This window comes from Polyodon spathula, chromosome 3, assembly GCF_017654505.1.
Source record: "Polyodon spathula isolate WHYD16114869_AA chromosome 3, ASM1765450v1, whole genome shotgun sequence".
Lineage (NCBI taxonomy): Eukaryota > Metazoa > Chordata > Actinopteri > Acipenseriformes > Polyodontidae > Polyodon > Polyodon spathula.
Window position 1 is genome coordinate 8,400,539 of NC_054536.1, and position 13,650 is coordinate 8,414,188.

General features: G+C 40.1%; 1 protein-coding gene across 9 annotated transcripts in view; it reads right to left on the bottom strand.

Moving 5' to 3' along the window:
• LOC121312290 (sickle tail protein homolog) overlaps window positions 1-13,650 on the bottom strand; it is a 211,875-nt gene that overhangs the window by 84,287 nt on the left and 113,938 nt on the right. For 8 of the 9 annotated variants that reach the window (XM_041244217.1, XM_041244232.1, XM_041244216.1 and 5 more), the window contains one exon: window positions 2,965-3,242. In XM_041244217.1, the coding sequence (XP_041100151.1) occupies window positions 2,965-3,242 (278 nt within the window). Of the gene's footprint in view, window positions 1-2,964; window positions 3,243-7,830; window positions 7,913-13,650 lie in introns of those variants that run through there. The other variant, XM_041244218.1, reaches the window with a different exon arrangement.

The following is a 13,650-nucleotide window of genomic DNA, read 5'->3' on the forward strand; positions in this document are numbered from 1 at the left end:
TGTGGCCGGAACCCCACGAAGGGGAGCTGCCGGCCACGAAGAAGGGGGAGGAGGTCTGGAGACCGCCAACCCCAGCAGCAGTTTCGCTGCCGGAGGAGGGGGAGGAGGTCTGGAGACCGCCAACCCCAGCAGCAGTTTCGCTGCCGGAGAAGGGGGAGGAGGTCTGGAGACCGCCAACCCCAGCAGCAGTTTCGCTGCCGGAGGAGGGGGAGGAGGTCTGGAGACCGCCAACCCCAGCAGCAGTTTCGCTGCCGGAGGAGGGGGAGGAGGTCTGGAGACCGCCAACCCCAGCAGCAGTTTCGCTGCCGGAGAAGGGGGAGGAGGTCTGGAGACCGCCAACCCCAGCAGCAGTTTCTCCGCCGGAGATCGTGGGGGAGGTCCGGAGACCTGCTCCCTCTGCAGTTTCTTCCCTGCAGGAAGAACGGTGGTTGAAGCCCCACCAAGGGGAGCTGCCGGCGCCGAAGGAGGGGGAAGGTCAGGAGACCACACCCCAAGCAGCCTTTCCGCTGCTAGGACTACCCTGGCAGGAGAATGCTACCCTGCTGACAGCATTACGACCTGTGGGCCCCTGGAAGCCTCTGGTCCTGGCCAAGGACTTTGGGCGGGACTTTTGGGCTTTTAAGGGGGGAGGTGGCCATTGAGGCCATGTGTGCTTTGCACAAGGGGGGGTATATGTGGCAAAGTGCCCGCCCCTGTGTATATTATCTGTTATGTGTTGCGTGTGGTGTGTTTAAATGTTGGTGTATAGACATTGGTACACGGGATATAAACGGGTCTGTGTAACACGAGTGTTTAAAATGTATATTTGTATTTAGGCACGAGGATTGCACAGCACTTCACGTGCAAGTAAAATGTAGTAATATGTGAGCACGGGGAATTGCACTTTATTAATTCACGTGCTGGGATTCAAGTGAATAATTAATTGGTAATTGAATCCCAGCACAATAGTATATATAGATGCACGTTGTCACATACTGGCGGTTGGGTGTTCGGTGAGCGGAGAACGGGATTGGAGACGGAGGAAATTAGTAGTAGTCTGTTTTCGTTTGTCTATTTATTTTGGCGTAGAGTGCCGTGTCCTGTGTTTTTCGTGTTTGTTAAACCTTTTATTTTGTAATAAACCGGCGCCAACAGGCGTCTTCATCACTTCATTTCATCCGTCCTGTGTTTTGTGTATTGCATTACCTTTCCTGGTTCTGACGCCGCCCACTTCGGCCGTCTCTGTGACAGTGACATAAAATGATTTCAGCCTTTTTTATTACTATGTCGCGTTAATGTCATCTTTAACCATATGTATACCCAGTTAAATTTTTTTTTTCTTTTTTAAATGAAGGCATGAAGGTGATTTTATTTAACCATATTTTATAGTATAATATGATTTGATGGAGTTGAAACATCCCATCGAATTCAGATAGGTGTAGATGCTTTCATAAACATGTAAGAACAACAAAATGAGTTTGAAGCTGAGATTTGAACGCTTTATGTGCATAGTGGTAGATATTCTTCCAAGTTTTATACATAGATATTGTTACTAGACAAAGTACATCAAGTTACGCAAGAAACAGCTCTGAATAAAAGAAATAAAGACCTTAAAAATGTCGTTGAGTCCCGCCCAGCCTGTGCTGCATGTTAGTACACAGTATTTGTATTATGCTCTCATGGTCATTTATGTGCTTGAGACAGTTTGCAGGACTATCTGTTTCCTGGCACCACACTATACAAAAACATTGGAAACAATGTCAGTAAGATAAAGGGCCATCAGGTGAGCCATTACAGCACTGCAATGCGTTTCAACTGTTCGAGGGACCCTTCTTCACTATTACTGTCTCTGAATGAATCGGGGAAGTGGAAATCTCCTACTGTACCAGCCCACTACCAAAGTCAGTCTTGTAACTGAAACTGTCTTGCAACAGACTGATGCAGCTTTTATAAGCCCTTCGTCACAATTTTCTTATTTCATTGTTTTTATACTTTAAAACTCTATGGAGTTGTTGCACTGCTACAACTATGAAAAAAACAAACAAACATATATGCATTATAAAATAGATAGAGACAGAGGAAACTTAACATGGTACAACTGTGCACACAGTGACTGAAGAGGCTGTAATTGAGCAGCACATATTGACTTCAGTTTGCTTAGTGGTTATAATCCCCAGTTTCCTTAGTGGTTATAAAATCAACATAAATCTGAGCTTTTGGGGGGGGGGGGGGGGGGGGGGGGGGGGGTCAATACTTTTGAGAGACAGTTCATGTACACAAAAGTATTGCTAGTGTTTCCAACCTCCGTAGGTAAAGTCTTTGATTTTAATGCCTTACCGCTGCAATGCTCAACACCTTACCAATTAAGAGGGCTGACGATCAACAGGCCACCTGCCAAGTGAATCTTTCACTTGCTGAACCTTTGTAACGAATGTTGCCAAGATACATAATGATGGAGGCAAGGCCCAGGTGCTTAGCCAGCAGGGGTAGCTGAAGTGTGATGTGCCAAACTATCCCCAGATTATTTCCCACCCTAACCCACAGGACAGCAAAGGTCATTGAAGAAATATTTTAGAACCCTAGCATTCGGCCTCTGAGCTAGTTCTGTTGCTCTGATCTGACTGATTCTCTTGCTGTGCATTAATTTAAGCAGAGATGTCAATAAAACTTACATGGCATATTCATAAATAATTACAAAAACGGAAGAATCCTGATGAACTTCTTTTTTCTCTGTGTGCCTCTTAGAAACAATTGCTAAGTATATATATATATATATATATATATATATATATATATATAATGTTAGTCTGAGCCTTTTTATGGCATTACTTATCATACCCAGCAGAGAAAATACTAGATGTACAGTGCTTAAAACCTTGACTTTATCAGGAACTCCTCCATAATCCTGAATAAACATCAGACCAACCGGCCTCCTGTATCCTTGCAATGTAAAGGTAAACAATGGAACAACTTCAAGTGTCCTACCTGCTCTCTAAGTCGCTCTTGGTGACCCGAAATGGCTGATGCGTGATGTGGATATTTCTGTTTCAAATGCTCTAGAAAAGCCTCTCTTTTTCTATCCATGTCTGAGGTCTGCATTCCTAGTATCTCTTTGGAGCTCCTCGGACCTCCTACCGTGTGTCTTCGTGGGATATTCCGGGCAGGTTTAGTATTCAAAGTGCAGTCACTAGCACCACTCTGCTTTTTGCTGAGGTGTTCGGCATCCTCTACTGATGTTACTCGTAAATTACTGTTCCCGTGTTCTGTAACAGAAAAAAAATTTACTGAGGATTTTTCATGTTGTGCATGACTCTAATTAAACAAAAAGAAACCCTACACCCTGTGTCTGAAAAATGTAAAGCTAGCTGGAATCCTATGGGAACCCCATAGGACCGTAATCACATACATTACTGCAAAGCTACTGCCAGCAACTCTCAACACCCTGTGCAACTCCCTTCCAATCACTGTGTCTCCTCTGGGTGATGAGATGAGGGTAAGATTCTCCCAGGAAATTAAACTGACACAACTAGGGCAAACTGATAATGCTAAATTATATCTTTATAGTTTTACAAAGTGCAGTTTCATATCAAAGGAATTAGCATGACGAATTATATTGATTTATTTGACAAACCAATCCCTCAGGTGTAGACGGCCTCCAGATCTTTGTTTCAACCACGTCCTTATAAACTGAACCAATAATTTCTTCGACCAGGTCCTAAAGTATTTAACTATTTTATTAAACGTTAAACCTGTCGTGGAACATGGAACTTAAGTGCTTGTGACAGTTTCAAGTGGATTATTTACAAAGAAACATCATGTTTTCAAGATCAAGCAGTTCTTTAGCATCAGCAACCACTAAGCTGAATGGCAGTAGTACAGAAACCACAGAAGGAACAGTGGTACATAATTATGAAACCCGACTGCAGCAGACTAACAGGGGGCACGATGTTTTAAGACGTGTTGTTTATCCATCACCAAGGTCTGTGTATAATTACCAAACTAAACAGAATCTGGGCAGAGTGTTCTAAAGATAGGGAGAGGGCATAATAAAAGAACACTTTCAAGGGTTATCACGCGGCAACTATTTCATGAGTCAGAAGGTCAATAGTTTTCTCAGTATGAGAGTCCACAATGACAGGCTTCGTGTTCATTTGGTTGTGAAACACAATGTAATACTGGTTGGGAATTCCTTTCCTAGTTTGTTGATGGGAGCAACCAATAGAAGTTGACACTGACCTGCTCTATATCATTTCAATTCCTTAACTAGATCTATCTTTGCAGGTAAAGGGAGGCTATGATGAGGTTGTGTAACGCCCTGGTGAGACCATGTACATTGGACACACGTTGAGGTTGTGTGCAGAACAGCGTGCAGAAGGCAGTTCTTTACACAGAGAGTTGGGTGTGTAATAAGTTTTTTGCAGCTTATTCAAGAGTCGTCTGGTTGCTGTTCTGGAAACATTTTTGGGCCAAATAACCTCTCGTTTGCATATTTTTATGGTCTTATGTTTGTAATATTGGAAAAGTTATGCATTTTCCACACAATTTTACTATCTACACTGTTGTTATAACGAGAGAAAATGCAATCACAAAGCTAGATTTTCAACCTTGTTTTTAAAATCTCTAAATTAGCCCTAATCTTTGTCTCTACTGCTCTGCACCTGTTTGTGACTCCACAAACAGTATATTACAGTATAACGGGTTCTGGACCTCTTAGTTTAACATACTCTGGTTGCTGGCTATTCACTCACAAAACGTGATGGTTAAGCATGTCAGCAATTTCTTTAAATGAGACAATAAAATAATTTATTGGGAGTAATGGCACTGCTAATTGGAGTGTTTGGTACAATGTCTGGGTTGATATTGTGCCTGGTAAGCTTCTAACCAATAAACTTTGCCTTTGCCTCTTTTTTTTTAAAGTCCTCTCAGCAAATTATAAATATTATAATTAACAAAAACAGTTACACATGATCAGTTGTAACCAGGCAACTGCACTGGTAAAAAAAAAAAAAGAATGGAGTTCATGGATCTCCCACAGTTTCAACAGAAAAACAGTCATGAAGTGCTGAGGGTACTGTGTCCTAGATTAAAATGTGCACATTATTAACAAACATAACTAATACAATTATATTTTACAGTAGCTGAATCTAAGATGGTTTGCACAAAAAAAAAAATGAAAGCTTTTTATGAGTTACCTGCAACTGTGGATTAATGTCTAGTTACCAAATAAAGTCTGAAAAAAGTATGTGTGTGTGTGTGTGTGTGTATGTGTATATATATATATATATATATATATATATATATATATATATATATATACATACACACACACACACACACACACACATACATACATTGTAGCTCAAAGAGCTGCTGCCCAACGTTTCGACATGTTGTACATATCTTTCTCAAGAGAGCATGTGCTTTGAAAAACTCTGGAGGTATTTATAGGTTTCTGACGGCATTACAACTACTTGTTATAGTTTATATCTACAATAACAAGTATATACAATATATACAAAGCCACAACCTCTCTCGCGTACTCAACTCTGTTTTCACCTGTTTCCTCTCAAAGGCCAGTCCCTTACCGGAAACTATATCCCGTTTTCAAAAAAGTGCGCGTATCAACTAATTAAGAAACATGATTGTCTTTTTAAAGAAATACACACCTAAAAACAAACTTAACACAAAAAAAACCATAAACAGGAACATCGGCTTAAATAATATATATATATATATATATATATATATATATATATATATATATATATATATATATATATATATATATTTCTTCCCATTCACAACGTGCTCATAAGATACCAAACGCTATTTACAAGCCACATTAAATATGAACTTTGGGTATTATAAATGAGATGTACTTTTAAAACATCACACCACATCTCAAAATAATGCAACATTCAGCATGACACTGTCCTTAATGCTTTTTTGAGGCGTCGTGTCTGCATATTGCAGAGAACACTAAATTACTTCCGGATTGTTTCGTCTGTGCGCAGTGAAAGTACAAATATTTTGGGCGTGGGGTGGCTGATGGAATGTAATGAATACTAAAACAATATAACAAGACCTTGTTTTTCTCCATCGATACTGAGAAAGCGTTTTGGAAGACTTCGATATATAATTTTCATATTGTTGCCCACCCCTAATAAACAATATACAGTAATACTGAGTATATATGTAGATCTTTTGTAATAAGGTATGGACCATTAATCTGGAATGTCCTTCCTTGAAAAAGTTGTTTGTCTGCTGCTGTATTCAACAATTCAAGACTGACCACACTTGTATATTGTGCAGCACACAGGAATATCCCTAAGTGTCCTGAGGGCATCAGATGATTGTTAATGGTTAGGCATTGGGTTTGAGGTAATGGTTTTAGAGCAGGGGTTGCTTAAGGTTGGGGTTGGGGTTGGGGTTAGGGTTGGGGTTAGGGTTAAGGTTAGGGTTGGGGTTTGGTTACTTGGAGGGGGGGAGGGTAGTGTACATATATACCACACATCACAGTGGAATGGGGGTGCTTAGATATCATTTTACAAGCCAAGTAATGTGCCAGGGCCCTTGCTATACACCTGAAGCCATAAATCAGCAAAAATATATTTTGAGAGAGTCAGGGAAGTGGCTTGACAAAACAGGTTTGTTTCAGTACTGCAATATTCCTGGAAGAGCCTGCCTCGTTAGCTCTTACTACATTTTTGCATGTGCATGGGCTGAATTAAATACTGAGCTATATGTAGAACATCTTAAATGAATGACAACACAAAGACAATGTTTAGCTACCTTTCTAAATAAGTTATAGAACACACAATGGTAAAAATAACATTATACAGTATTAGCGTAATCTGATTCAGATGTAAAAATAAAAAACCTAAATTAGAATATTTCAAATATTATTAGGTTAATATGTTGTAATTATAGGCTACACCATAACATGTTAATTTTGTTGAGTAAAATAAATGAATAAACAAACAAATAGATTCATAATTAAATTTTTTAATTTTAAAGAATATCCCCCCTGTCACCCCCAACTTCTCCACCTCCACTCAAAAGTAATCAGTCGACAGGCAGTTTCTTAACCTATGACCTTACTGATGTTAATAGGCATGACTGCTGCTGACTGAATCATCTACAGACCCGAGGGCACTATGACTTCAATTACTCCCACACAGTAATGATGTTCCTTATACTTAGGTAGTCCAAAACCATGTTGGTGAACCTATTAATTTCAACTTTAATTAAAAGGGAATTAAAGACGAATGGGACTGTATCATAACAATTGCTCTTGTTTGAAAGAGCAAAGCTCTGTAGCCAGGATTAAATGAAACTGACTGAGAGTTTATCTCCCGAGGCAACCGCTAATGCCTAACAGTCGTCATGGGAAATAGCCTTCTTGCTGCGCGGTGGGTACAACCAAGACAATATTCTATTCCTTACAACGGTGAGAGGAATACTGGTCAGACAGATGTCTGGATAAGTGTGTTGAGTAGACCTTTACTAGCACCTTTACTAGCACCCCCCCCCCACCCTTCTGCCCCTTCTCCCCCCCTTTTCCTCCTTTCAGGCCAGTCTGTTAGGTATTGCATTGCAACAGGTGTTAAATTTACATGAAATCTATGTACCATACCCTGGCCTGCAGTTGGTACTGAGAACTACAAAAAAAAAAAAAAAACTTTCCCTGGAATGATGGCTCATTTTCAGTCCTATTTTTAACACACAAACGCACCACTGCCTGCTTTCCCACTACGTTCCATAACAGTCTATTAAATAGTAAAGAAAAAAAAAAAGCAGTCAAGGGCCACGTTTACAGCAGCTCAATACTCTGGAGAGTATGCCTCTTACCTTCAAAGGGTCTGCTGTCTGAACACATCAGGCTCTCCTCAGATGTTTGGGCTGAATTTCCTTCCATTAGTTATTGGCAAAAAGAAAATAAAACAGATTCAAAGCTGAGTTGTCAAGGAAAGGTTTCACAGCATCTACCCCTTGTACAATGCCCACTGGGGACTTTCAAAGTAAACTGCATTCCTCAGCAGAGAAAGTCTACCATTGAGCAGTAATGGCACACAACATGACTGGAGTCGTGGGCAGAGCTTTGAGACTCTATTGCTAAAATGGTCCCTGAGCTGCTGTGCTCTGTGAGGGCCCCAACAGGTGTCAGTCTGTTGAAGCAGAATCTAGTTGGACTACTTTCTCCACTGAAATGCTGTACTACTGAAGTCACTGAGCTGCATTCATGTGTGTATGTGTGTTTCACTTAACATACGGCAGGGCTTGAATTTCATTTTTGTGTGCTGGGGGGATTTCCCCCCTATGCTGCAGCCAATGGGGGGGGGGGGGGGGTGTTCCAAAATTTTAAGGCGGAATAGCAAAAAAAGGCACTTTTGCATGTAAAAAACTATATATATATATATATATATATATATATATATATATATATATATATATATATATATATATATATATATATATATATATATACTGCATCATCATTCACATTGGTGTTGCTTTAAAATAAGCTGCTTTCAGGAGACCCAACAGCTGCTCATCACTGTGAGACAGAGCACTCTCCATTGCTTTTGCCATTGCCTGACGTGAAGTTTTTGCTGCAGCAGAAGAAAAAGATGCTTTTCTTTTCAACCAGCGCTCCACTTCTTTTTTTTTTTTTTTTTTAAACTTTACACTCAGCCCTGTTTCCGCCTGTTTTTCACTGTTTACTTTTATGGATGTTTAACTACTGGATAGGTTGTACTGCATGCATGTAACATATCAAATGAAAGGCCACAAAAATGTATTTCATATTATGTAAGTTGCAACAGGATCAAACATACTGTATGTGGTAGAGATGAGAATATATGCAAAAAAACAAAACAAAAATGTTTTTCCAAAATAATCATATATATATATATATATATATATATATATATATATATATATATATATATAATATATATATATATATATATATATATATACACACACACACACACACACACACACACACAGTATATACACAGTATATGTAATCATAGTTGTTTCAAAAAAATAAAATAAAACACTGCACCATTGAACCTCCATATGAAATGAAGCTGAGCTTCTAAGCTTTCCAACGATACCACCCCTTTCAGTCTAGCTGCTGCTACAATGACGGAGCAATAGACTCAAAACGAAACCTAAACTATAAACCCTGTCACATGATGAGAGGCTTAACTTCAGGCAATTGTAGTTCTGGCTAGGAGTACCGCATACACACACCAAACATGTCTTTGGAAAGCCCCAAGTCTGTACTTTTAAACAAGCCAGGTAGGTGGCTTTTATGTTACCTGAGTAATATGTGCGCAACCTTCGGGGCACTGGTGCCCCAAAATGAGTTTTAAGAGTTAAGAGTTTTAAGGAGAGTCACCGCTTGCAAAATACCTAGATAGACTTAATAACGTCTTTTTTTTTAAACTGTTTACTTACTACAGTGTACTGAGTTTCTATAATCCTTGAAGACAGCAGCCGAGAATCAAGTACGAGAGAATAAAGTCTCATGGCACTTAAAATATCCAGCACTACTTATTTATTTATTTTAACCAGGGGTACGTTTTCGCGTTTTGATCAAGAACCTGTGAACGCAACGCAAAAACTGACCCGGTCATTAAAAATGAAAGCGGTTAAAAATGTTGTCACAGCAGTTATGAGTGTTATTGATGAACCAACAGGTAGATCATGTATGTAACGGTAACTAATATCATAGATATGTCTGTCAGAAGTTATACCAATAAATCATGCAAAATATATCTCTAGACAAAATATGACTGCATTGCAACATATACGGACTCTAGACAAATGTGACTGCATTGCAATAAATACGGACTATAGATAGATTGTTCCACGTGCTTTAATTGTATTTTAAATTGTATTTTTTGTAACGTGAAACCTTTTATTAATAATAATACAAACTGTGATTAACATCTACTTTGAGCAATCAATCGTTTTGAGCCTAATGTGTGTGTGCTCACACCAACATTAACAAGCCCCCCCCACCCCCATACCTGTCAGCTGTACGCTTTTCCAAAAATCAGCCAAAAAAACACCTGTAGATATCAGAACACAGGTGTGTAGGCTAGGCTTACAGCACAACAACAACAACAACAACAATAATAATAATAATAATAATACAAACTTCTAAAATGTTTTTAAAAATGAACAATAAAAGCAATAAGTATCATTATCAAAAAAAATGTATTTGTTTAATCTCAAATGTGTGCATTGTTAATGCAACAAAACAAGTATACCAAAGAGGTTTGATCCGGCCTACTTTCAGCACGCTTAAAAAGATCAAAACTTAACGTAATAACTGCATTAAACAAATATGCATTACATGTAGGCATACCTTAAATTACGTTTTCTATTATTATTATTATTATTATATTATTATTATTATTATTATTATTATTATTATTATATTATTAAAATATCTCTGCAGGATCTTCCCACACTGAAAGTTGCAGATATGTGGGAGCAACTTGGAAAATGCGCGATTCCCACAATGCCGCCCTGAAATTCGAGCCCTGTGTGGTGATTCAATGCCAGGATCATGACTGCTTGTATGGGTATGGTGAGAGTGGTGATTGTTGACTATTTGGCCACTGGTCCACAGCCTGTTAAACTCTGAGAGGAACTGATCTGGCAATGCCAGGTCAGCAGGGTGGACCATGATGAAGCCACGCTCTCTGAAAGAGGGACTGATCTGACGATACCAGGTCAGCAGGGTGGACCGAGATGAAGCCACGCTCTCTGAAAGAGGGACTGATCTGATGATGCCAGGTCAGCAGGGTGGACCAAGATGAAGCCACGCCCTCTGAAAGAGGGACTGATCTGATGATGCCAGGTCAGCAGGGTGGACCGTGATGAAGCCACGCTCTCTGAAAGAGGGACTGATCTGATGATGCCAGATCAGCAGGGTGGACCGAGATGAAGCCGCGCCGTCTGAAAGAGGGACTGATCTGATGATGCCAGGTCAGCAGGGTGGACCGTGATGAAGCCACGCTCTCTGAAAGAGGGACTGATCTGATGATGCCAGGTCAGCAGGGTGGACCGTGATGAAGCCACGCCCTCTGAAAGAGGGACTGATCTGATGATGCCAGGTCAGCAGGGTGGACCGTGATGAAGCCACGCTCTCTGAAAGAGGGACTGATCTGATGATGCCAGGTCAGCAGGTTGGACCATGACGAATCCACGCCCTTCCCTCCCAAAAGCAGAAGACCAAGTGGAACCACCAATTCCATTTAAGTGAGAGATGGAGAGATGGCCCCCACTCCAGGCATACTAGCAATATTCTGTTTGACTGAATAGATATCAGACTGATATCTGATAAGGTACTGGTTAATGTTTATGTGGTGAAGCTCAGGTAATGACTGCTTGTCACAAAGACTGCTGCAGTGGGTGACGTGAGACCAGAACCAGGAACCAGGAAATAAACAACAGAGAGGTGGGGTTTGGTGAAGCTTAGCAATTGTTTTCGCTCAATATTTAATAACGAAACAGACAGAAAATAAAAGGTTGAAAGACAAACAAGACACAGGACATGGCACTCGTAGCCAAAACAAAAAGACAAACAAAACGGACTATACAGACAAAACACGGTGAGCTTGTATTTTAACTATTATTATTACCTTCGTCTCGAATCCGGTTCTCCACTCACCGAACACACAACCCCAAGTGAGTGAAAACATGCAGCTGTACCGAGACTCGATTGCTAATTAATCATTCAATTGGATTCTCAGTACAACTGCGCGTGAATTAATAAAGTGCAATTCCCCGTGCTTGCATATTATTACATTTTACCTGCACGTGAAGTGCTGTGCAATCCTCGTGCCTAAATACAAATATACATTTTAAACAACCCCTGTTCCACAGACCCGTTTATATCCTGTGTATCAATGGCTATACACCAACAGTAACACACAACATGTAACATACAAAACAAAATACCCACAGGGGCGGGGCAACATTGCCACATTGCTGCAGAGGCTATTACTGATCAAACTCAGGTAATGACCCTGTCGAGGATATTACTGATCAAAGTCAGGTAATGATCCTGCCGGGGCTATTCTGTTATAAATGGTGAGCACAAAGCAACAAGGTGTAGCAGCAAAACAAATTCCTCCAAAAAAGAAAAACTAACCAAAACAAATATATATATATAAGACGGAAACTGCAAGAACACGTTCGTGACCAGAGAATTTCACTCTCGGGAAGAGGGAGTGCCCCTAATGGCAGAAACTGACAACTGCTTGACTTACAATTAAAAAAAGGAAGGATAGGACAATCAGTCTTGTGGTTTAAATGTGCTATCCCATGATTCAATACGCGTATCACTACGGGATCCATTATTGGAGCCCACTCACAGGTGGAGTTCAATGCATATAACAGATAGCAGAAGAAACAATTTCAATATTTCAATAGATAATTCATTATCAAAATTGCATAGAGAATTATTGCAAGCCAGAATGAGAATCCATGCTGCCATAATTAAGCAGACAGAGCAAACTGAGTCTGTCGTAAGAGGGGCGCGGCGGTAATGAAATGCCTCAGTAAGAGTGCATGTGTTGCTACCAATTCTGCAGCCTGAATGGGTCAGCGGGGCTGAGGCGACAGGCTCGGGACTGTACAAACAAGTAAAAGCACAACAAGACACAGAGCGTGATGCGGCACTGTAAAGCCGAGAGAGTTGTGGTGAGCCCCCAAACAAAACACACGTAGACAAACCAGGGCAAACCGCTCCTACAAACTTTCTCACAACCAAAGAACAGAAAAATGTAACCATGCAAGCAAAACCCTGGTGACGCACAGAGAAGCACGGACTGCAGACATAAGTGGGGTCTGCTTTCATATCCGCAGAGGAGTTGTAGGGTTAGAACAGGGATTGTGACGGCAAGGCCCAGGTGAGTTACCTGAGATGTATATAACATACGAGGAAGTAATCTGATGAGAGAGCAATCATTCAATAATCCCTCCCTCGAATTTCACCCTAAGCTTCTAATTTAACCTGAAACATGCGCAGTGAGAAGGGGACACAGCTGTGGCAGAAATTAAAATGCTTTGAATTGTCTTGTAAATCCTGTTTAATGAACAATTTCATTAAATAACTATTGTTTCACTTAATACAACTATTGGACAAACTTGACCGCTGTTTTAGTAAAAAGGAGAACATTCCGTCTAACTTCTCTGGTCTCTACAAATGCACCACACTTTGAAATGCAGTTGTTATTAATGTGGCCTCACAAGGTCTGCAGAGCTGAAAGTAACTCCATCTGTGATTTTGTTGTTGTTGTACTCGTATTTATAATTTGATCTATTAAAGCCCTGATTATATCTTAGGGGAATCATAAACAGTACAGACTAATTCTGGTTGGCAAAAGAATGAACCTGAAAAATAATTATTAGAACACTCTAAAACAATGGCATTCTGGTACGGATGACTCATTTTAGCTAGTGACTTTCTAATGTATACCATAAAAACCTTGGAGCTTGTAAGTGGGATAGCATGTAATGCATATTTACTATCCACTGGGGATCTGCCACGGCATTCACAAGCTTGTTTGGACTGTTTACATGTAAAAATTGGAAACAAAAGTGGCACAATCCTTTTTTTTTTTTTTTTTTTAACTGCTTAGC